Source organism: Pagrus major, chromosome 19 (assembly GCF_040436345.1).
Source record: "Pagrus major chromosome 19, Pma_NU_1.0".
NCBI lineage: Eukaryota > Metazoa > Chordata > Actinopteri > Spariformes > Sparidae > Pagrus > Pagrus major.
Window position 1 is genome coordinate 5,902,298 of NC_133233.1, and position 25,937 is coordinate 5,928,234.

A 25,937-nucleotide genomic window follows, 5' to 3' on the forward strand; every position below is an offset into this window, starting at 1 on the left:
CTGAAAAAGCCAGAAAAATCTTGAAGGGACTGTTTAGCCATGTGTACTGCATTGTATGATAACAGATAAAACTTGAAAGTGACATGACGGTGCCAGAGTACGAGAATGTCACGCTGTTTTTATCCAAAGATAACTTTGTCTGTTGGATCACCAGCAACTGTCCTCTTCATACCATTAGCATCTGAAGTGGGAGACACTTAGCCAAAAGATTAAGGCGCCAAAACATACAACAGTATAACCAGGCAGCATCAAATAGCTGATTAAATGACAAAATATTAAGTAACTCTAACTGTCTTTCTGCAGCAAATCAAAAGAGAAACCGTAAAAACCAGACAGAAGCTGGCAGGAGATCACGCATGACATCGCTCACCTCCGCAGAAGCCCACAACTGAGTCACCACGACAAAAACTTACTGTTACACTGACTCAGACACAATACAGCAGAAATTTACAACTCCACTCTCCCCCTCGCTCAACTGCTGCGGCGTCTCAGAGCTCTGGCAGAGGGCCCGAGAGAGTAAATTTCACTGCAAATGAATCACCGTCCCCGCATGGTGTCAGAGTAAAGTGAAGTCTCAGAGGAGCGCGTTAGCCAACTTGTTGCTCTGTGAAGACCCAAAGGATGCTGCTCATGTTGGCACAGCTCATTACAGCAGTGACTTAAACACTACTGTCCATCTGTCATTGTCATTTTTTCGTTTTGGGAATTATTCAAGTGAGGTCTAAGCTGTCGTTAACAATATGTTTTATGAATTTGTTTTGATCAGGTTTGACTGTGTGTCCTCACTTGTTCATGCTATTATACAGCAGCCAGACCTTATTCAGCCCTCAATATAACTATTAGATGGCCAACAAATTTTTCATAACTTTATGTTGATTGTGTTGCTGTTCTTCAGGGCTCCAGGGTACAACTACTTTGGTCACACGTGTGCCCAGAAGTTGGTCAGGTGTTACTAAACATTTTCATTGATTGCACTGGTGCACCTGAAATGTATTATATGTATATATGTATATAGCTTTACCACTAAGTTTAAACCTTTATGTCAATGAATGTTTTTTTTTTTTTATAATAGCCATATATATTTTAGGTTTATTTATTTGTGTTTCTCTAGCACTTTAAACAACAGCGCTTTGTAACTTTTAACAATAAGCAATTGAGGTTACTGCAATTTCTTGTTGCATGTGCTGTGATTTGAACAAGAAAAAAAATATCTGTACCTTTCTTCCTGTTTACAATCATTTACATAAAGTCTTCAGATATCAAATTAAGATGTATAATTAGGTGCACCTAAACTATGTGCTGGTAAACCTAAACAAAAAAGTTAGGCACAACAGTGTTACCAGTGTAAAAAGTTAGTCCCTGAACGTTACTGCAAAAATCTGACTGCATTTTATCTGCAGGCATATGTCATTCTATAGAACACATCAATCAAATAGATGTGATGCCAGATTTGGTTCCTTCAGGAAAAATCTCCCTCATGACTATTCCCGTAGGAAAGGTTATTTAAAAAATGTTTGCGCCCCTTGTCCATATGGATATGTCTGAACTGCAATGCTAGAAATCAGTGTCATCCAGCTACAAAAGCACCTGTATAAACTGCATTATGGCAAAGAATTATAACATAGCACTCAAAGCTAGCTGTCAGTTAAGGTTAATGGCTGGCAGATAATCAAGGTACTGCATTGGCTCAGAGATCACGACCTGTGCTTTTGTCTGCATACATCTGCAGACCAGCCACTGTAGCAGCAAAACACCCTGAGACTCGGACTGCCTTTGTCCCTGTGCTTCATTCAAAACAGATGTGGCCGAGCATCATCCACTCCAACATGTGCTGCTGCTGGCTGCTGCATTTTACTCCATCTATGCGGCTCCTTCCCTGCACATTTGTTTATGCACGCTGTGAAAACAGTGTTCTTTTGTTATTAGGCAGTGTAAAAGCCCTGCAAACAAGCACCGTGGGTGTAGAAATTGTTGGGGCTGAGCGGCCAGAGCATGCCTGGGGCGGGTGGCGGTGGTGAGGGGGGCCATAGGTGGGGGGCAGGGCCCCTTCCAGCCCCACACAGACTGCAGAAATACAACACAAAGGAGTTTAATCCATGTGCATTCATAACAAAGGACCCGGACTCGACATCACCAAGGATTCCCAGGAGCGAGAGAAGGGCAGGGACATGCTGCCGGAGAAAGCCCCCCTGAACGGGGACAAACAGCCCAAACACACCGCGACAAAATAAGATGAACCTATGTGTAGGTGTGTGTCACACCGGCTGATGCTATCACGTGGAATGTTTAATTACCCGCCTGTTAAAATATCCAAAACGTCCTGAACTGGTCGCATTTCGATTCATTACCGATGGGAGACGTTTGAGTGACAATTTCCAGAAGCTTCGTGTGTGGACAAAAGCACTGCAGGTTCACTGACACAAACCCTCCGATCTGCAACAGCGTGCATAGCAACAAAGTAACTCCGACAGAAGCCAATAGCCTCTCGCTGACCAGGCGACGAGCAGCGCCACGCAAAGCGGACACATACTAACCTCGAATAACTCCAGTGGTGTCTCCGTGTTGTGCGTCGACCGTGGAGATAGTTAGCAGGAACTTTTCCCACCTATTTTGCTGTCAGCAGCTCCGACTGAGTCCGCAGCAGACCTCCACTCAGTCGGTCTGTTCGCAATCCCCCGCCTCTCCACACTCTGTCAAACGGTGTGCGGCTCAACGAGCCATATCCGGTCACAACCTTCAAAGTAAAGCTTTAGTCGAAGAACGTGGCTTATGTTTTGTTTCTGGGTTCTCTTTAATTTCTCTGTTTTGGATGACACTTTCTCACACTTTGATTTGATAAAATTTGATTTGGGGGAAACATGACATCTTTATTAATATGTGTGGTGGAGGCTGTTGATAACAATGATTATAATTCTTGAATTCAAAGAAAGCATGAAAAAGTCTTTAAAAAGTGTCTTATAATGCATATCCAAACAATCACAAGTTCACAACCAAGTAAAAATGTACAACAAGAATTGCTATAGCCCCAAATACATTGGCATACATACACACATACTGTATTTTTTCTAAACACGGGTGCCATTTAAAGGTGTCTAGAGGTTATTAGAATGAATTTTAAACTTTAGTATGTAAATCTTTCATAAAAAGACTACTGAATGTCATGCAGTATTGTAAATGGGGCTATACATTGTTAAATGTAAATGTCACCACTGTTAAATCCAATTTCCCATGCACCATTAAGTTGTCTTATTTTGGGAATAGTTTATTTTATTTTGAAGGCAAATTCGACAGAGATCCGTGTTTAGTCAATGTGCTTCCGTTCAGCTTGACGTGCTTGTGGTCTTTAACCAGCAGACGCTGGTCTGTCGCTCCCACCCCACCCGTCTGTCACCGCTGATAGACGGCGTCCAGAACCCCGCGGCCGGCCTTTAAACGCCTCGCTGTCCGGTGCCTCCCAACCCGGGGTGTGCGGACACCCGGGGGCCTTTGATGGAGTTCCAGGGGATCCTCTGTTAAAACTGTTTCTATGTCACTTTTATTCAAGTCCCTGAAAATCATTGCAGTTATAGCCTAAGAATAACTATTTCAAAATAGAATTTCAATTAAAGCCATAATCTAAATTTGTGGGATAAACATGTGAAGATGAAAATGTCCCCTCTCTCCTCTCCTCAGCCGAGCTCTATCTGGCAATCACAGCAGGGAGTCTCACCATGTGAGGAGGATCATGAATGATTTAGTGCCTGGATGATCCAGGAACACAGCAAGTCTTCAATGGAGAACACTCAGACTATGGAAGACTGAAATTAGCCTGAGGCAACCAGGCTCACAGTTTACATGATTTCAGAATAATGTATGAATATGGTCTACACAGTCATTTAATCACATCATTGCACATTGTTTGTTTGCATATTTGTGTAAAAGCACACCCTGTTGGTGTAGGCAGGGAAGTGACAGACATGCTGATTTCTGGGACTTCCAGCATTGTTCGCTGAAATCTAATGACTGATATGCATGTTGATATGAAAACAATGAAAATGAAACACCATACGGAGCTCATTATTTACTCCTTATGCTTTGGTCAGGATATCATAGGGAATTAATTCATTTTCATTTAAAATAGTAGTGTTTAATTTGTGGTTTCCCAGCTTTCTATTTACTTTCAAAAACCTTTAACTCATTTATACACGTTAACAGTCTTTTAAAAATAAACTCAAACTTGTGTTTAGGATCCAGCCTATATTTGGACAATACCTCAAACACATAAAAACAAAGCTGTGTGACTCAAATCCTCTCATTGTAGGCAAATAAATAAACTACGATAAGGTTTCCAATTTAAATTTAATATCTCTAGAATAAAAACTTGACTTGAGATCCAAGTCTACAAAAACCTCCTGTGGCAATAGACTGCAGTTTTCAGTGTCCTCAGTGTTTTAACCATACATGTACAGTGCTGTCGTAACCTGGACAAACTGTACAAGCACTTTAATTCAAAGACTTTTTAACATTAAGTCATCAGTAATACTTTAACTTTATATACTTGCTCCTAACTTTATATACTTGCTCCTACCACAGAGCCAACAGACTTCAGAGTGTTACAGAGTAATTAATCATCAACTTTTCTGCTGTAAATTCAAGCATTTCCAGCTCAGTCTGGATACATTAACAGGAAAACATAATGGATGTCTTAGCGGACAAAGTAAACATGAGTGAGCTCTTACCTGGAGAAATAAATCAGGAATAAATACAATTTGTTTCTATCTACTCCCAGTGCCTTTTTTGCCCTGAGCCAAAGACAAGAGTGTACTTCTGGTGTCAAATTCTCTTTGAAAAAATGAAGAGTTTAAGCTGGGGTTGGTAAATTATTCCAGAAGCTGTTTTTTTGTTGTTGTTTTTTTTGTTGTTGTAGTAAATCATTTAACATACTGACAGCAATCATAAATGAAAAAGAAAAAAATCCAGTATCAGTGGCTGTTGCAGGCGTCTAATAAAGCCCATCCAACAAGGTTGGAATAGTTAGATAGCTATGACAAGATGCCCTGTGCTAGTACACATAGTACACAGCACCTGAGCCTGTTGTTCAGCAGCTAGCTAACTCAGTAGCACATAGCACACAGCCACTGAGCCTGTTGTTCAGCAGCTAGCTAACTCAGTAGCACAAAGCACACAGCCCCTGAGCCTTTTGTTCAGCAACTAGCTAACTAAGTAGCATAAAGCACACAGCCCCTGAGCCTTTTGTTCAGCAGCTAGCTAACTCAGTAGCACAAAGCACACAGCCCCTGAGCCTTTTGTTCAGCAGCTAGCTAACTCAGTAGCACAAAGCACACAGCCCCTGAGCCTTTTGTTCAGCAGCTAGCTAACTCAGTAGCACAAAGCACACAGCCCCTGAGCCTTTTGTTCAGCAGCTAGCTAACTCAGTACCACAAAGCACACAGCCCCTTAGCCAAAGTGACCAGCAATGGCAGCAATAGATTCGTTTAGCGGCTAACCTAGTAAGCACAAAGCAGACACCTACTGGGTAGCCTTTTTGGACTGAGGTATGTTTGTGACGTTAGCTTGTATTTATATGGTTGCTGCACATAACAGAGTTATTTATTATGTTTATCAGACTGAAAAAGCTAATAGTGCATAATGGTTTTAACAAAGCAACATGTCGCATTATGTGTTTGTTATTTAGCAAGACAATAATGTGTTAAGGTTTCTTTTAGGCTTGAAGGAATGTGCAGTACAAGCTATACTTATATACAATATATACACACTTTGATATTGTAAGAATGGTTCCATTGGATTCAGGTAAAAGTTCAGTATCTAGGCTAAAACATCTCTGGACCTGGGGCTTTGGCTTCTTGCTGGGTGACTGTGCTCCAGCCTCAGGAGCTGTAGGAGGAAACAGAAGAGAGAAAAGGAATGAAACCGACTCTCCTCTTGTATAAGCATGTTATCTGTTTGGATGTCTGAGCTGTGTGTATTCTTTGCTTACCTGCTGTTGCCTCCTCCTATGATGGCAGGCAGGTTGTTCTGGATGAGGTTGGACCTGATGATGCTGGGAGAGGCTCCCGGCAGCTGGCCTGGTCTAATGGGCTTGGCTGGGTCGGACGCAGACAAATGACATTGGTCATATACATAGAGCAGGTTGACACAGCACATCATTCATATTATACATACAGTTCTCATTTCTTCTTTAAAATTCAAAGGAATAGTTTAGGTATTTGGGGAAATAAGCTTATTGACTTCTTTTTGAGAGTTAGTGGGGAGGTTGATACCACCCAGATCCGATCTAAAAGCACCAGGGGGCAGTTGGTTAGTTAACCCAGCTTATCATAAAGAATTTAAACAGAAAACTCTCTTTACATATTAGATCTCCTTTGTTTTATCTATAGACACACACACATTTGCATCTTCTTATTGTTTGCCAGGAAACAGTAAACCTGCAGTGCAGGATTTTTACACATAAATGAACCTCTGTTAAATTCTTGCCTAACGAGTTCACACAATGCTGATTAAGCCCATCACTGCCAGATAAATCTCTCTGTATTTCCCAGTACACTGGAGAGTTTAAATGTGGAGCCTGTAGGGACTTTCTCGTGCTGGTGCACTGGTAACGATGCAGAGCAAATAGCAGTATAGCAGAGGTTATGGCATCACAAGCGCATCGACAGGGCTTGTGCAATTACTCTCACTGGCAGAAGGGGGTGACAAAAGTTTGGCACTGCAGGTTAAAGCAGGTAACTCACCGTAAATTCACAAATTTTACCTAACCCTCAGCAGGTCCCACATTATGCTTATTTTCAGGTTACTACTTTTATTTTGGGTCTTCTATAAGAGGTTTATATGCTTTAATGTTCAATAACACATTATTTATATTCTCATACTGTCTACTGCTGCAGCACCTCTAATCACCCTTTGACTGAACGTTCTGTTTCAGTGCCTGTCTCCTGGAAAGCCCACTCTGCTCTGATTGGTCGTCTCTCACAGGCCTGAGGAGCCACTGCCCACTATGTTTCTGCCTCAGCTCTGTCTGTGTTTTTGCAACTACAGCTGGGGGCGTGGTTAAGTATAGTTGTGACATCACAACCTCATGGAAGTGCAGATGGCTTGTTTAAAGTCACAGTTTCTTTGGATTTGACTCGTTAATAAACCTTGTAGACAGTTAAGTTTCTTTCTTTTTGGACTTTGCAGTTTTCAGGATATTGGTTTGCATATTAACGCATTATTTTTCGACACATTATCATGATATTTGGTCCAGTGCATGAAATAGAGTCAGATATATGTATGTCTGTGTCCACCTACCTATCTGTGCCGAGGGTCTCCTGCCCATGTTTTTGGGCCTGGCAGCGTCCTTAATGCGCTCCATCTCCTGCTCGTAGCGGTTTCGGTCTCGAGCTGCATTCTCTTTTGCCTCCTTCAGAGCTGACTCCAAGGCTTTGACCCGCTCAACAGTTGCCCGCAGGCGCTTCTCCATTTTAGGAATCTCACCACGAAGGTCGGCGTTGTCCCGTAGCAGCTACACAAGGGAACACAGAGAGAGGGGGAGAGGGAGAGGACACAGACAGCGTGCAGCCTTTCAGCACAAAATCAGGTGTAAGTCACTTTTTTTTAATTCATTTAGGCAGGAAGCACTGAGCTATGTTTCTACATGGTTTTACCTGCTTGTGAACTTTGGTGAGCTGCTCCAGGTTGTTCTCCAGGAAGCAAATCTTCTGTTTCTGGGCATTACTGCCTTCTGAGTCGTCATTCTGAGCATTCTGCACAAGCACAACACACAGCTTTATTTATACACTGTATTCACTCATGCCTCTTCTACTCTTCACTCTGCCTTCATTTATAAATGTACCTTTGTACAACTGATTTGTTACATTCGCTTCTTATGACTTAGTGTCTGTAGACAAAACCCCTGAAGCTAAAGCATCGCATGTATGTCTAAATGAGATGATAAGTAGGAGATTTGGGATGGGTGCACCACCATGGCATATTCTGTGTCTTCCAGGAAAGCCTGCTTTGCCTTTGTTTATCTCACCAAGCTTGAGCCTGAGGGCTTGAGATGCACGCCAGGCTCAGGGCCTGGGTCCCTAATTTACAGCTGCTACCTTTGAAGAATCAGATGGCCTACTTATTGCAGACACTTTTTGTTGTGATCCCTGGATTCATTAAAATTTAATCACAGTGCAAATTAAATGGAGTGCAGCCGGTGCATGAGCGAAATATGGATCTATTTGTTTCATTGCAGGTAAGTGTCCTGGTCGGGACACGAGGAGCTCATGTGATATTTCATAAAATTGGAGATTAAATCACACACAGAACCAGATCACAGGATGATGATTGCAATGATAATGTCCAACACTGTCAGGACTTTTACCTTTTTCATTTTAGTGGCCAGGTCTTGGACAAAAAGCCTCCTGAGGTTGTGGAGTGTCTGCAGCTCTCGGGCCTGTGTGAAGTCAAGGAAACCAGCTTAGAGAGACAACAGTGTACAGACCATTAGTAAAGATTATTAGACACATTAGCTAACTGTTAATTAATGCCACTTATTGTATTAACTAATGTTATAAGCATCTATATAAACTATTAAATAATGTATATGTATACATTAGTTAACATTCTTAGTTGACTGTTAATTAAGTGTTAGTTAATGCGCATCACTATATTAACTAATGTTTAAAGCGTCTCTTTAATGTATTAAATAATCTATAAATACCTTAGTTAACATAAAAACCATTAGTTAATATTGTTGACAATTAGTTATCTGCTAATTAACTGTTAGTTAATGTATATTGCTGTATTAACTACTGTTAAAAGTAACCATATAAACTATTATACAATGTTAACACGAAGTGTAGTGCAGGATAATGTAAAAAAATGATATTGCGATCATTCTGACGGATCTTGTGATTGTGATATGATTCGCAATTAAAGGGAATGATCATTTTTGCAACACTACAGTACTTCATTGTAATGTTACCTTTACCTTTATCAAAAAATTGCAGCTTCTTGCGATTTGAATATTGTGCTTGGCCATATTGCGATTGCAATTATATTTTGAATAATTGTGCAGTCCTGGTTTTTAGTAATAGTAGTAAAGGAGGAGAAATACCATCAATGCAAAATCTGCTTAGAATTAGTGTGTAATATGGATTTGGGACACAGATTCAATCCTGAAGTTGAATATTGTATATATTTATGCTATATACATAATAATTGATTAATATCTATAAAACAGCATCCCAAAAGATTTGGGTGTACCAATTATTTTTTGTACTTGCTCACAGCATTGACAGTATTGGGTTATTAAAGTAGGCGGGACCCCCTCTCTGGATCGAGATGTTGAATCTTTCAAACGTCACTTTGTCATTTTTTAAATTAAACCATGGAAATCAAAGAAATTCCTTTCACCTCCATTGTATGTAAAAATCAATTCAAATCTTTCTTTTCGTAATGTGGTTGAATTTGGACATGAACTGACCACAGTCTCCTCCAGTCCCTTCAGGTCCTGTCTGGCCTGATCCCGCCTGTCCTGCTGCACCCTGCAGAACATAAAATTGATGTTACTTTGTGCAAATGGCACAACGGGAAAGGGCTGCAGTGGTTTACACGTTGAAACATTACGTGAGCTCTTGCAGTTGGCGGTTCTTCTCCTGGTCGGCAGCCTTGAGCTTCTCGTGCTCCACCCTCAGCCTTTCCTGCTCCAGCATGATCTTCTGGTTTAGACTACACAAATGTCAGTAACAGCATCAGTACTGAACTATTAGTCACCTTTAGAAAGAGAAGTGCATGCTGATATTGTGTCTTACTCCTGCAGCTCTGTGAGCAGTTTCTCCTTGTTGTCCAGCTCGTCTCTCAGGCTGCTGATCTGTTTCTGATGGATCTCTCTGTGAGACTGGATCTGCCTCTCCACAGCATCCTGAAGAGACACAAGCAACAAGGTGGTGTCATAACATCGATTTGGAGAGCACACTGGTAAGAGCTCAGTGGTACTATACCTTTACTTCATTGGCAGATTGGATCTCACTGTCCTTTTCCATGGTGTTGACCCTCTCTGGAAGGAGACAAAAAGCACAAATGTGACAACAAAAAAAAAAAAAAAGAAAAAGAAAGAAAGTAATGTGAGCAAATTGCTGTTGTAATGGATTTTTTTTTTTTAAAGATTGGTAGAGGATGTCTTTTCTGGAGTATTTCTCATGTCATTCTGTTCTGTAAGGCCTTGGAAAAGAAACTAAATAAAAACTGTGAACAGGTCTGGTTCTGGAAGCCACAAATCAACAGCTAGCGATGGCTCAGTTAGGATGAGTTCATTTAAGTTCAGTTTTCAACAGGATATCAAGTGCTCTAGAGAGGACAATGAAAGGGTTGATGCTGGATGTGTTCTATGACAGCGCAGTAAGTTGTACTGTGCTCACCTTGGGCTTTGATCCTGACTACTTCCTCATTGAGAGTGTCCAAATTTTCCTCCAGCTGTCTTTTCTTCTGCTCTACATTCTGGAGGGAGTCTGTCAGGGACTTGATCTTAGCTTCATGCTGGACACCAACGGGAAAATGAAAAAGACATGAACAATTATAAACTGTCACCTGTGATTAGAACTCACACAAACTCCATCACTGCTGTTTTCTAAACCCAGAACAAACAGTGTTAGACATGAAACAAAACCATCAGCTTAGTAAGCTGCTGTATGATTGATAACCACACGATGCCGTTTTAATTAACGGCCACATTTGTCACTATGGTGACAGTATCCATGCTGGCAGAAGCAGCAGTTACCTGGGAGATGCGGAACTGGCAGGCAGTCAGCTCCACCTCCATCTCCTCTCTCTTCTGGTTGCTATCAGACTGGGTGCTCTCCAGCTGTTTGCTGCGCTTCACCATCGTCTTCACCTCTGACTTCATCTTACTGATGTAGAGACGGGCCACAGTGAACTCTTCATCAATGAGACCAGTGCTCTCTTGTTGCTGAGAGGTCAGAAAAACAGTAATCAGCCATGGAAGATGTGCCTCAGGTTTTGTCTTTTTGTCTGTATAGATATAATTAACAGTAAGTAACAGTCTGTTGCACATTTCTACCAATGATTAACTGAACACCACTGAATAACCATTACAGCTCAATACACAGACACCAAACTGCATCAGCAGAAGCTTAAAGGGAATAGACAGAGGCAGTGATTTTTAGGACTGCTTAATCTGGGATACATTTGTAGATTAAAGGATGAGTTCACCACAAAATGAAAATTCAGTTTATGCTCTTTTTAAAAGCCCAAATCATCACTGTAGCTGCTAAGCTAAAAGCGCTAGTGCACACTGAAGTGGGTGCACTAGCTCTACTTCTTTTTATTTTTATGTTTTGTTTCAGTTATTTTTTCCCATTTTAAAACAAGTCTGCAGCTACTTCAGTTGTTTAGGAGAATGCTGCAACTCTGTTTTGCTGTGAAGCTCCATAAATGTTTTGTGGACTATGAAACTGACTTTCCATCAGCAGGGAGGGAGGAGATACTTAATGAATTTTCATTTTTGGGTGAAGTAATGCTTCAATTGATCAGTTGCTTGCTCTGTAAACGGTACGGAAATAATAATAATGCCCTAGATGACATCTTTGAATGGTTTCGTTTAACCAACAGTTGACAAAAGATTTTAAAATGACAATTACATAAAACAAAGCAAAGCATCAAATCCTCACATTGATGAAACTGGAACAATTAATAAATGATCTGTTATCAACATTGTTTTCAATCTTCTGTCGATGAACAAATTCATAACTGATGGACTGTTTGCTTTACTGGCAACATAGATGATCACAGGCCATCTCTGAGATACAGAGATGACAAAAAACACACAAAGACAAGAGACACTGAGGATTACCATTCTAATGAGTGGAGTGTAAGTCCAGCTGGTATGGTTAACTTTCCTCTAGGAACTTCAGTGTTGTAAGGCTATTAGCATTTACAAAGTGGAGGTATTGTATATTTCCACAAGAGATACTTGACATATCTCTGCTGGTGAGGCACAGAGTTTAAAATAGACCGGCCAGGATTTTAACCCTTCAGCTGCTAATACACTAGAAACTAAAGGCTGTGCAAAATGAAACTGCTGTCAAACTCCCTCTGAACACAGCACTGCAAACAAGTGTCAGCATACTCACTTCAGTGTGAAGTGTGCCCATAATAACACTCTACAGCAGATAGGCCCACCGGATAACGAGACACTCACTCCATTCTTGCATGATCATATTCCTCCGTTACACTAGAACATTGATCCAATTGTAGATTGACAGAAATGTGTTGCTTTTCTCTGTTTCATATGTTTGGAAACAGTGTTTGTGTTAGACTGTTGGTATGACAGTACTAAACTGAATACGTCACAGAGAGCTGTAGGGAATTGCGAAAAGCATTTTCACAATTTACTCACATCTTGTAGACTTAAAGGAAAAGTTCTCCATTATCATTATCTCCTTACCCCATGCTGGTGAAGAATAAAAAAATCTATATAATGGATCCATACAGTTCATCAAGCATAATCCAAGTCTCCAGAAGCCCCAAGATCCCAAATTGATTTGAAAAGAGATTACTCACACTCTTGTCACACAGTCAAGCTTGTGCACCTACTTTAGGCACTTTTAGTTTAGCAGCTACAGTAAAGATTTCAGCTTATATAACATGTCTTTTCACATCAATTTGGTATCTCGGGGCTTTTAAAAAAAAGTCTTCAGCTACTTCAGTTGTTTAGGAGAATGCTGCAACAGTGTTTTGCTGTGAAGCTCCAGAAATGTTTTGTGGGCTACAAAACTTCCCCTGACTTTCCATCAGCATGGAGGAGAGGCATTTGTCACTGAACTTATCCTTTAACAATTATTCATTAAATGAGTTAAATGATAATTCGTGGATCTTAGATCATTTAACTCATTAGTCAATCTAAAAAAATTTTTATCAGCAACTATTTTCTTAATATTTGGCAAAAATGCAAAACATCACCTGTATTTTTTTAATTCTGAGGATTTGTTGCTTTTATTTCTTGTGATAATTAAATGAATCAGGATTCGGGAGTGTTGGCAGACAAAATAAGCAAATTAGTAGAACTTGTAAACTTTTAAACTAAACGCATGTACTACAAATAAATGACAATTGAAATAATTGTTTTGATACTTGGTGATGATAAATTAATTGCAATTTTGACATGAGAGGAACATGATGAAAACAAAGACAAAACTACAAAGCATGTGGCCCAAAGGACGCATGCAATGGCAGCAAATGTGTCGGCTACTATAGTAGTATAATGTCTCTAATATCAGTGTGTAATTTTGTGTTTAACAGGCCATTGTTGTTCTGACAAAATCTCAATCTATTCTTTGTTTCTATTTTGTTTCTCCACTCGAAAAACAATACGTCACCACCAGGACTGGTAACCTTTATGTCGTTGCTTCCCACAGCGATTCCGATTTCAGCCAGGTCTTTGAGTAATGATGACATCATCTCAGTGACCCTCTTCTTCTGGTGGTTGGTCATCTCCTTCAGCTTCTGGAGTTCAGAGTCAATGGAGGCCAAGGAGCTCTGGTGGTGGATGATAACATAAATAATACATACCTTACAAAGTGATCATGTACACTCATTGTCATCGCTGTCAATGGAGTCAGATAACAGTACCGATTTCTCATTAAGCTCCTCACTGAGAGCCTCAAACTCTCTTGCTTTGTCCTCAACTTCCTGACTCTTCTGGTCGTAGTTGACGGCCAGTTCCTCCAGTGCCTGCAGCACCTCCTTCACCTCCTCCTTGGAGGCTTCGTTCTCTGCCAGCAGCCGGTTTAGCTCTGTTTGCAGGGTGGCGTGATCTTGGCGGGAGGAGGATAAGAGCTAGAGAGAGATGAAGAGGGTGAAACGAGAATCAAGTCTGAAATTCATAACAGGATTTTAAAAATACATGACTACACAGCTAAAACAAGCTAATGTGTACAAACTATAAGGTTGCAGTGCTCCTGCTGAGGGTGAATTACAGTCTGACCTCTCCTGCAGGGCTACTAATGGTCTGCTATCAGCTGTCAGACTGGGTTTGTGCTAACAGGAATAGCTGGAGGGCTGAGAAGCAGTGGGGGGAGTTGGGAAGGGGAGGGCAGGGCAGGGGAGAGGAAGGGGGGAGCTGTATCACCTCCTCCTGGTCCAACATCTGTTGCTCCACCTTCTCCACCAACTGAGACTGCTGGTTGATCTCATCATCCTGGATGAAAGGGAGGATGGTGAAGAGGAGAGAGGAAGAGAGAAATGTCATACATAAGTCATTTTTCCCACAGCAATCAGAAGCACTACTGAACAGAAGCCAATCACGCCACCTGCTGACCAAAAGGAATACTACACTTTAGCAGGAGTGAGCTTTGGATGCATCACATTATGGAAGAATACTGTGTGAAAGTGACAGATACAAGCAGAGTTAATGTCAGCAGCATTAACAATGTTTAACTATCACATTTGAAACATATTGTATGGTATTCAACTTTAACATGACCATATCATTTAAAGGTAACACTTCATTATAATCATCATTAACAAATGGTAAAGGTTAATCAAACTTAAGTTTATATTAATTTCACTACTTATAAACCATTTATTAATCATTTGTTTGAAGTTGCAACTGTTGTTATGATACTTTGTAAATGGTTAATAAATACTGTGTAGTTCATCTATAAACATTGTGTGGATGGCCTTTATAAAATTGCAACCGATGTTTATCAACCCTTACTTTAATTGTTTATTCAATGGTTTATAAAGCATTTCATTGTTAGTTCACAATAAAATAACTATGAACTAGTGTTTAATGAACTATAAATGTACCACTTCAGTTTGAACATGGTGGTTCCACCATATAGCAACTTGCCATATCTCACTTGAGAAATGAGGACCTACATACATACATACTTTCAGTGGACAAATATGGATAAATATGGTCACTTTGCTGTCAGTAAACCACATATTGTATAGTGGTTCTGTTCTTACCTTGTCATCCAGCTCTTTGTAGAGCTTGGCAAGTTCTGCCTCGTACTTCGCTCTCTCTGCGTCTGTAATTTTGACCCCGGGCAGGCTGCTCAGGGCAGGTTGTGCTGGTGTCTTATCATTGTTGAGCGCAGTGTCCAGGGCCTGGACCTCTTCTTTGGCCTTTTCTTTATCAAACTGTTCCTCTGCTGGCACATTCTCTCCTGCAGAGGGCAGCAGAGAGGGACATCAGTTCCAGTCCCTGCAGGTGTCAGTGATGTGTCACAGTCGCTCAATCAAATCTTTGTTTTAAAACCAAGACTTGTGACAACTCTGTAGTTCTTGTGTCTTTAGATGAGCGTAAGAAAGACATGATCATGCACATGTTTTGCAGAGAACAACACCAGTCATCTTTATGGCTTCGCTAATATGGAAACAAAGGATTATTTCTTTAGGTGTGTCCTTTTCAAGCCCAAAATAGCACCAGTGTGTGATTCAGCTCAAACAAACGAAGATAAGGATACTTTGGAGCTTAGTTTTTTTTCTTCATCTCATTCAAACCATCATAAACAAATGGAATGATCATCTTTCATTTACATTAGCATTCGTACACTGTATTGCTATTAAAATCACATCTCAGTTGTCTCAGTTAAAAGGCTTGTGTCAGTTCCTTAAAAAGTAAATAAGGGACAGGAGATGAGAAATACTGTACATCTGCTCTGAACAGGTTGGTCAAATTATCCTCAATTATTGATAAAGGCCCCATGTTAAGCTCATGTTCAGGATCATAGTTGTATTAAACAGGAAATCTCAAAAAGACTTGTTGAGTAATGGCTAAAATTTGTAACCAATTAAAATTTGATTAATCGATTAAAGTCTTTTTGAGATTTCCTCTCTTTTCTGATTATAAAGCAGGTAGGTGCCATATAAATACTGTGAAAGTGTGAAAGTGCTCAACCAACAGAAAATTGCCCGTGTTTTTGTGAACACTAAAGCATTTAAACATTTTCTATAAACACTTAAAATACAACTATGATCCTGAACATGAGCTTAACATGGGGCCTTTATCAATAATTGAGGATAATTTGACCAACCTGTTCAGAGCAGATGTACAGTTCTTCTTAGCTCCTGTCCCTTATTTACTTTTTAAGGAACTGACACAAACTTTTTAACTGAGACAACTGAGATGTGATTTCAAAAGCTCTGTTTTCACCTTCTGCCTCTCGCCTGTGTGTGTGTCTGCCTTATGCTTCATGCAATACACAGATTTGACCAGCTGAGTAGCTTGACAATGATCAACTGTGTTGTTCCTTGGCTGCTTCTACCCTAGAGGTTTGAGAAGCTGTGCCAGCTAAAAGGTGGAGAGAGATGGCAGGTTAACAAGTACACCGTATGTTGGTCATTTTGCTAACAAGTGGGGTGACCTCCCCACCTCGTCCCTCCAAACCTCGGCTACTGCAGATCATTTTATAGACCCTTCAAGTTCACCTGCCTCTGGTTAAAGCAACATTATGTAGAAAATGGCATTTTGTGTGATTTGGCCCCCCCACAGTTTCTGAGTGCATCCCCACTGTGGTAAATGCAATCCCAGTCCTGTAACAATTCAACAGATGTAATTAAGGTGCTAACTACAAACAAAACTCATACGTGGTAACACGCTGTGATCCCACACGCTCACTGAAGTTATATAGTGCAGAAACAAGACACTGTGCCATCAAAATGATTTTGAAGTGGTTATTTTAAGGCAAAGAAAATAATTACATAATGTTTCTTTAATTGCCCCACACTTATTCATAATGTAGCATATGCAGCATATATAATTGTGAGATAATATTGGACAGTGTATTCCTCACCGCTCCTCCACCGGTTGAGCTCGGTCTCCAGCCAGGTGACCGTGTTTTTCAGCGTCTTGTTCTTCTCCTTCTCTTTCTCCCACTTGCTCTTCCACTGCTCTGCGGTCAGCTCCACATTCACACACACCGTGTTCTTGACGGTCTTTGCCCTGGTGAGACAGCAAGGTGTGAATAATGCAGCAATCTTTATTGAATATCATCAGCTCAACCACTTTTAGACTGGTTTGACTGTAAGGCAGACTGACTAGCTGTTGCTTTTTCCTTCTGTTATTATGAACAGGCTATTTCAGGTCACTGGGGGATGTCCGGTTGATGTACCCCAGCTCTACGCCTTGTGTATGCTTTTTGTAAAAAGTTCCATACGTACATACTGCAGACAACCATGTGTTTTCTCACCAGCAAGGAGCTTTTCCAGGAGGGCATTACAGGAATAATTCAACATTTTGGGAATCTTTGCTTTATGGGGAGAGTTAGATGCAAATCCATACCACTCTGTGTGCTAAATATGAAGCTACAGCCTGTAGATGGTTAGGTTAGCGTAGTAGAATAAGACAGAAAGCCTGGCTAGTCTTTAAAAAGCACAGTGAGCTCATCCTCATCTGTGAAGGTGGCGTGACCATTCCCTGGGACTCACAAAGATATGATCCCTCACTGGCTTCCCACGTGAACAGACCAGGCCGATTACTGGGCACACAGGCAGGCCTTTGTGCTACGGTTATGAAAATGCTTATTTTTACCTTTAAACTGCATTCTCTACCGCTGCATTAGAAATGTAACGCCTGATAAGCAGTATACACAGCACTTGTATTTTTACAGGATGCTCGATTGTTATCGGCACGGATACAGAGCTTATTAAGTGGATCGGCCACCATGGGATGGATTCACATTAGTCTCTTTGTCAATGTTATTTATGTATGGCAGACCATCAACATGTTTTTAGCACCACAGTGATATCTGGCCTTGTGTTGTCTTACATAAAACTTTCTCATGATTTCCATGCTGTGTGGTAAACAGATTGTATCTGTATTTCAGTATGTGTGTGTACCTCTGTCCAAACTGCAGTGTGGTCCTGGTCTCAGCATCGTTGAAAGAGGAGGGTGAGCAGCAGATGACCATGGTGGTCCGACAGTTCCCTCCCAGGGAGTCCTGCAGGATCCTGGTCATCTTACTGTCTCTGTACGGTACATAGCTCTGACAGAGGACACAGATTAAAATCCACCATCATTTATTAACAACACTGAGTGTTTCCATGTGGAGTTTTAGGTATACTGTGTCATTCGAGTATGGCATAATGCAATCATTCCAATTAACAATTAGATTACACATTATTATGAGTTTAAAGTCATAATTCTGAGAAATTCTTTGAATCTCTGTGAAAAAAAAAAAAATCTGACTCTTCATCTCAGAGTTATGAGAAAAAATGACAGAATTCTGACATCGATCTTAGAATTCCCAGAAAAGATAAAGAATCTGAGAAAAAACTGAAGAAGCCCAACAAAAGGACAGAAACCTGAGAAAGAAGAAAGAATTACAGAAGAATTCTGACTTGGAACTTAGATCCTGAGGATTGTGAGAAAATAGTCAGAACTCAAACACATGCACACAGTGGCTCTAATCCTCTTCAGCTTCCACCTTTGTGGGAATCCTAAGTGAGCCTTTGAATCATACTTTCTCTCTTAAACACAGTCATTAAAAACAGCTATGATGGAAGCACAGGACCAGTCCATCCCGTCAGAACTGTGACTGTCTCACCGAGCCCTCTGCCAGAGCTGAAATGACGATTCCTAGTGAAGACAGGGACTTGTTGATCATCTTGGCTTCATCCAGCACTGTGCCCTCTGCTCCTGTTTTACCCACCTTTGAAACACATAAACACAGGAGAGTTGTGTTAATGACAGTGGAACCAGACTGTATCATCAGAAAACTGTGACAGGATTACTCTGCAAAGCATGTTAATGTATCCGCTGGAGCTTAGTGTTATCCTGGGCTTATTAACATGTCGTACTGCTGGACAGATTACTGTAGTGCCCCCTGCTGGAGGAAGCAGCAGCAGATTGTTGTTAAAGTTTCATCACATGAATCCGGTCAATACAGGAAAGCAAAGTGTGCCTTCATGAACAACAGATGTGAGTTTAAAAGATCACATAATTAATGGCAATGTCTAGTCCACACTGTAACTCTGAGCCAAAAAACTTGTGCAGAACAGAAAGTGGGAAGCTTCAGAGGCAAAGAGATGGAGACAGAGAGCAGAGAGATGTGGAGGAAGAGCGTGAGATGGAAACATACTTTCTCACTCCCAGCCAGATCGACGAGGTAGAGCTTGCCGGTAAGTTTGTGTCCAGTCTGAGAGTTTTCCTGCTTGATGTTAATGAGGAAGATGCTGTGACTCCTGGAGCTGTGCTCGTTCATGTCTGACATACAGACACACACACACGTACACCAACAACGAAAGTCAGGTGAAGTTTCCTAGTCCAAAAAACATTTCTGGGGCTTCACAGCAAAACAGCGTTGCAGCATTCTCAGAAACAACTGAAGTAGCTGGGGACTTGATTTAAATTGTAAAAAAAACAAAAAAAAAACATAAAATGGCTCCTTACAGCTTGTGTGATGTAATCCAAGTCCCCAAAGCCCTGGGATCCCAAACTGATTTGAAAAGACGTTGTTTCCACTCCCATGATGCACAGTCAAGCTTGTGCAGCCTCTTCAGGCGGGGTGCGCGCTAACGCTTTTAGCTAAGCAGCTACAGTGAAGAATTCAGTTAAGAAAGGATGTAAATAAAGTCTTTTCAAATCAGTTTGGGATCTCAGGGTTTTTGGAGCCTTGGATTTTGCTGGCAGGCTGTATGTTTGTTTTGTTTTGTACATCAAGTCCCCATCTGCTACAGTTGTTTAGGAGTAGATAATGACTGAATTTTCATTTTTGGGTGAACTGCTCCTTCGGATAAATTATTGCGGTGGCCTAGAGCTGCAAGCTAATGCACACTTGACATTTTTAACTTAAATATTAACAAGAATCAGACAATACACCAAATACTATGATTAATCTCGGATTTACTACAGTTTAAGCAAGGTAGAAATACTTTTTGACATCATATAGCGCGCCTACTTTCAATCCACTCTTCTCACTTATTTGGTTGTGTGTGAAGCACAGACAGTGTCTTGGCTGATGGGAGTCTTGCTGCAGTCAGGAGACTCAGTGAGGTTGAACCCATGAGGCCCAGCCACACTGAAGGTTCTCATTGTTTGAACTCACTTGTGACAGCCACGCTTCGGCTGTTTTTCCCGTCCTCTATGGCTTCCATGACCTCGTTAGGACTGCACACAAAACGCTCTGTACACCCCTGGGGACACATACAATCACAAGGAAACGTTGTGTCTAACAGCCCCACAGCAGGCTGGCTTCACAGAGAGACAATTATTAGCTGAGGAGACCATGACATACTGTATCAGACTGATGCTTTCACAGGGAAAATTATGAAGAAAGAGTGATGTTATTACTTCATTTTCTTAGTATATTTTATTTATCTATTCAGTCTGCTATCTAATCAATTAAAACTTATGTATGAAACATATTTATTGTAAATAACAATATGACAGAGAAAACACCCCATTCCATTTAAAACAATGGCTGTATAAGTCTGTGCTGAACAGGTTATATAAAGTACACTCATCATCTCATCCTGCAGATCACAGAGGCACCATTGTTTTGATTATATTCTCATGTTTTTCATATCTAATGCATTACAACCAGCTGTCACAAACATGTGACTGTGTGATTGTTGCACTTAGTTAGAAACTGCTAACACTTGAAAATACACCCTGAGTCTCACCTTGACATAAGGCACCCTGTTTTTGTCCTCGTGTACAGAAAGGTTGGTCTTTGTGGCTGTGGAGGAGAAAGAAAACAAACATCATGTCTGAATAAAGCTCCTCGTCCACATCAGGGTCTGAATGATAACGATAAGAGACCAAAACATACCATCCAACAAGTCTTTGATTTTGTCCAAATAGACTTCAAAATATGAAACCTGCAAAGCAAAAGCTTCCAGTGAGACTGTTTGATGTGCACATGCTGACGTTTGAGAGCAGCTGGTTGAGGCGTTAACATACTTTGATATGAAACTCCAGGTCCTGATCCATGGAATAAATGTAGTTGAAGATGTCTTGAACAATTCTGGGAATGACTCCCATCATGTCTGGGTCATGGAGATTCCCCTTATATAGACAATTATATGAGTAAGTATTAACAAGACAGAATGGCATGCCAGATCTTTGAACTCATTATTTTTAGTAATTTTGTCTTTACATTACCTCCATAGTGTGTGTTTTGCCGGAGGATGTCTGTCCATAGGCAAATATTGTCCCATTGTAGCCCTCCAGTACGTCTGTATACATCAAGACAAAGAAAACACACCTTTTGCACCTAGGTTCAGGCTTGTATTCGCAGGGACTACGCAGGGACTACATGTGTCACTGAGACTACATCTATATACTGAACATCTTACCTCTGACAATCTTCTGAGCCACAGCATTGTAGAATTGTTCCTGAGTTGTATTGGACTGGAACACACGGTCAAAGTAGTATGGTTTACCCTGTGAAGAAGAGCTACTGTGAGTACCACACCAACATTCATTTACTCTCAAAGAGTAATGTTACAGTAATATGCTTTACCTACAAAAATAAAAGCAGGGATTAATACTTGGTGTCATGTATAAACATCTGATTTAAGTCCTATTTGATTGTAAATAATTCAGATGTGTGGTTAAAGTAGACCACAGGACAGGAGGTGTTGGCCTACTTTGATGAAAGTCTAGCTAACTTGTTGTGACTTACGAGTCTGGTTAATACAACAAAAGACCATAAAACCTTTGAAAGAGGAAATGACATTCTTACAAATGAAGAGTTGAATTCATAAGCAATAAAACGGGGACGGCCTTTCCATTCCGAAACAGCCCCACTCCGAAACACCGCTGTTCCGAATCCGACTTTCAAGTTCCAATTACTTCCCAATAGGGTTAGGGTTAGGGTTAGGGTCAGGGGTTCCCCAATAGCCTTTTCGGAATAGCGGGGTCTTTAGAAAAAATGGGAAACCCCGCCATTACGAAGAATGGAAGTCTATTTTCGACACAGCGGGGTTTCGGAAACGCGGGGTGTAACCCAATAAAACACACACTATGGCCATTAGCTTATGGTGGTTAATGTTAGCTAATATTAGCTATGGGCAGACATTTCTGTGAACTGCCATCACCGAGTCAATTCACAAACTTTATGACTACTCTTTTATCTATTTACAATGATTCCACAAATTTCACTAGTGGACACAGGGGCTGCTATTCAGCAATTAGCATCACATTACAGTAATGCAGCATGTCAGATCTAATAAAGGCCTCCTTGACTTGAACATTTATTTTTACAGAATCATACTTCTATGTTTTTATTCTGAATATCAGATTCCCTAAGTCTTCCTTGCATGTTGTGACTTATTTTGGTTTATAAAACCAAAGACCATACAACTTTTAGAGGAGAAATGACTAATTCTTCTTCTTACGAATGAAAAGTTGAATCCTTAAGCACTACAATCACACACTTATTCAATGAGATACAATTAGAAGTTTGGCTGTTGCAGCTTTACTTAGTCTGGTATGGCCAGTAGTGTTTGGCTAATGTTAGCTAACATTAGTTATAGCTAGATATTTCTCTCTAATGGTATAAATAAGTCAGTTTACTGCGCAAAGTATATGAATATTACAGCAATCTCTTATAAAGTAAGGTTCAGACAATCAGATCCAATCTGAATATTAAATGACTATAAACACCTGCATTAGAGAGGGTGTTTGTGCGGCTTTGTTCTGAGAGGAACTATAAATCACTTGAGGTTCACAGACATAATGATCATAGTGAAGTGATGCATCTAGCATTAGTTTAGTCAAGTTGATACAGCCGACAGCATAAGACCTGAGCTAACAGATGCAAAAAAGATCAACAGTTATAAGACAGCTGCTCTTTTATAGACAGAGGAAGAAGAAATCCAGAGACATGAAGACTACTGAGACAACCCCATAATATCAGTAAGATAAGGGCCATCATACTGTTCTCCCATTGGCTGCAACACATAACACATATTTGCATTGCAATACAAGTTCCTCATAGTCATCATATTGGTGTAGTGGTCTACTGAATGCCCAGTACAGTAAAGCAGTCACACTTTCAACCTAAATTTACAACTGTTTCACATAGATTTCATATGTTAAATTTGTTTGCTTCAAAATTAAAATAGGAGATAAAGCAGAAACTCCTGACAGCAAAATGAGCTCCAGTCAATTGTGCAATAACAAACCAGAGTCTGATGTAGTGGCAGGTACCATATAAACATGAAGGAAGTGACCTCATCAGGTTTCTGTGTCCCTCAGAATCAGTTTCCTGGCACTGCAACAACCTGCAGGCCCAGTTGATGCTGTTAGCTCAGCAGCGGTGTTTTGCAGGTTGTTGCGATCACGTTCAAGAGACAGATGATGTTCTGATTCTTTTCAGAAAGACTGAGCAACTTTAACAAAATAGTAGAAAAAGCAGTTTGTGTCTGAGGCCTGGTCCTAGACATGATCTGCACTGGATGGACTAGTTTTCCTCTCGAAGCAACTGACTATGAGTTGGCCTGTGACTGTGAGTCAATAACTCTGAACAAAGCAGCCATTCTTTGTTTTCATTTTCAATAGTCATGAGCACCAGGGGTTATAGTTTGCCAAGGAAATGTATATGTTCTACTGATCTATACAGAGACATAATGATCACCAGGAAAAATCTGATGCAACACCTGCCACATGGAATAACTACACTCAAACAGAGTATATATAAAGTATATAGCAAATAAATGTCACGGCACAGATGGGTGGCAAACGGAAGATGAAAACAACATTAGGATCTTAGTCAGGAGTTGTTCCACCATAGACCTCAAGAACATATTCAGTGACATACACTCACAAAAGATAAGCCCTCAGCAGGTGTTTTGATGATGGTGGTAGACAGTGCTGTTTAACATGTCACTCCAATATCTCCTACGGGTGAAGGCAGATGACTCACACAATGTCATAACCATTTATTGAGACCTTGTGCCCTGTATGAGAAGTTCTGTATTTGTTGTTTGTTTGTATTCTCAGCTCAAAATCAGCATCAGATGTCCTTTATTCCTAACATAGCACACTAACATGTCAGCATGCTAGCAGTAGCATGACCCTATACAAACACTTGCTGAGGTTAACATTAACCTAAGTGCAGGTAAAGATAAAGATGAAAAAGTAGATGAACTGGATTAAATTTAGTTTAGACGGCCAACGGTGGGCTTGACTGATTCAAGTCAAGACTGGTTCAAGCTGACAAATGTCTGACAACATACAGCTGTTCTTGAAAAAGTGACACTGAGATGTCTTCTGTCTTCTTCCTTCTGGAACAGTGTGTGCATAAAAGGCATTGAAACTACTGAAACGCAACGTAATTCATGCAAACATTGTAGCAGGAAAGCAACAGTGAGAGAGGAAGTGTTGGTGCCATCGTCTACTAGCCTACTTTTTCATCAAAGTTTTCTCTTTACAGATAAAGTGATTCAGAGAATGTGTTGAATCTTATTTATTAGAGGAATTTTAGATGAACAAAATCATATGAAATTGTTAGAATTCTGCATTAAGTTTGGTCAAATGTATTTACGTATTTATTTCTGTATTATCTTTACACATAGCTTTATGTATTCTGGGGGGCCCAGCCTCACTGTTTACTGTACAGAACACAACTTTATAACTTTATTCACTGGTTTTGGTGGAAATAGATCATAATTCATTGAGAAAATAACTCACACAGCTTTAGGCTGTAGCTGCTTAGCTCAGTTAGCTATGTAGCTAGCGGCCCTTTCAGTTGATCTGCTCGGACTCGGAACATCAGTTGAGTGTTGGTGTCTACACCTCTAGCAAAGGAGCTTTGGACCGCTCAGAGGAGGAGGTTTTCAGGTCTGGGGTGGAGGGACCCAGCGGGGAGAGTCATCATGTCAGACTGCTAAATGCACAGCTAACTGAGCTAACTAGCTAATGGCAGCAAACAGTACAGTTAGCAGCAGTTAGCTGTAACTATAGCAACAAGTGTCTGTTCAGGGCATCAGAGGGAAAACCACAAATTATTTTCCCCATAAAGTATGATCCAGATCAGAGTCTGGGTCGTCACTGCTGTACATCACCTGAGCCTGACACTGCCTAGTCCCGCCCTGGTATGTGTGATTGGTCAGTACTTCTGTGCTGCACAATGCAGCAGAAATGCATAAAGAAATGTAAAAGGAAAATACAGGACGTTTTGGGAAATGTACGGGGAAAATACAAGGGGAACATAATGAAGAAATATATTTGTCAACAAATACATTTAAAATAGATCAAATAAATAAAATGAAAAATGGGAAAGTAAATGACTAGGGCGATTTTTAGATTGTTTAGGTGTTGTGACACCAAAAGAGACATTGTTAAAGTTAGAAATGAAGACATTATTGATCCGCGTTGCACTTAATACAGTTAGGGAAATATATATCTTACAATGTACAATGTTCAGATTTTCACTACATGAGAAGTGGAACAAGTGGAGGAGAAAAAGAAAGCACTCACAGCAATCGATACACAATCATCTCCTGTAAACTTCGGGATGTACTTGTCCCCCCGGGCCACCTCCGACTTGTTGAGCGGCCTGAAGCGGCACACCACCTTGATGCAGGTCTCCGCTGCGTCCGTCATGTCCGCCGCTGTGGATGGATGGAGCGCTGCGTCCTCCCGTTAAACAGTCCGCCGGCTGCAGAGCAGAGGAGCAGGCCGCGCCCTCACACACAGCCTTCAGCTGACTGGAACACTGTCACAGTACTTCTCAAGTGTTAACGCACCTGAACCTGACTGTGACTGAGCATCACAACTTCAGATAAGGATGAATCAGCCCGGACCCGAGGCGCTCTGTCTCCAAAATAAAATAAAATAAAAACCTTTAAATAGATAGGCTTATTAAATATTGATTTGCACTAGATTTTTGTTGTTGTTTTTTTACAAAAACAAATGATTTTGATGAAAACACAATTAGCCTATTGATAGATACTCGCGTACAAAATAAAAATAAAAGATGAGGTAGAACTTC

At 40.7% G+C, this 25,937-nt stretch overlaps 2 protein-coding genes across 6 annotated transcripts in view; both read right to left on the minus strand.

Annotated features, from left to right (window-relative positions):
• arhgap12b (Rho GTPase activating protein 12b) overlaps nucleotides 1–2,663 on the minus strand; it is a 70,212-nt gene extending 67,549 nt beyond the window's left edge. For 4 of the 5 annotated variants that reach the window (XM_073487834.1, XM_073487837.1, XM_073487835.1 and 1 more), the window contains exon 1: nucleotides 2,535–2,649. The gene's annotated coding sequence lies outside the window, so the exon portion shown is untranslated. Of the gene's footprint in view, nucleotides 1–2,534 lie in introns of all 5 variants that reach the window. The other variant, XM_073487836.1, reaches the window with a different exon arrangement.
• A 3,310-nt stretch (nucleotides 2,664–5,973) lies between these two features.
• On the minus strand, nucleotides 5,974–25,549 carry LOC141014592 (kinesin-1 heavy chain-like). Its single transcript, XM_073488447.1, has 25 exons — nucleotides 25,424–25,549; nucleotides 21,295–21,382; nucleotides 21,101–21,174; nucleotides 20,900–21,004; nucleotides 20,769–20,817; nucleotides 20,620–20,675; nucleotides 20,043–20,130; nucleotides 19,077–19,201; nucleotides 18,543–18,647; nucleotides 17,836–17,981; nucleotides 16,791–16,939; nucleotides 14,962–15,161; nucleotides 14,120–14,188; nucleotides 13,621–13,827; nucleotides 13,384–13,527; nucleotides 10,751–10,939; nucleotides 10,392–10,509; nucleotides 9,975–10,030; nucleotides 9,786–9,895; nucleotides 9,601–9,702; nucleotides 9,458–9,518; nucleotides 8,348–8,425; nucleotides 7,644–7,742; nucleotides 7,288–7,501; nucleotides 5,974–6,083 (listed from the first exon to the last, which is right to left on the minus strand). Exons 1-25 carry the CDS (start codon nucleotides 25,547–25,549, stop codon nucleotides 5,974–5,976), a joined length of 2,868 nt encoding a protein of 955 aa, XP_073344548.1.
• Nucleotides 25,550–25,937: the final 388 nt, after the last annotated feature.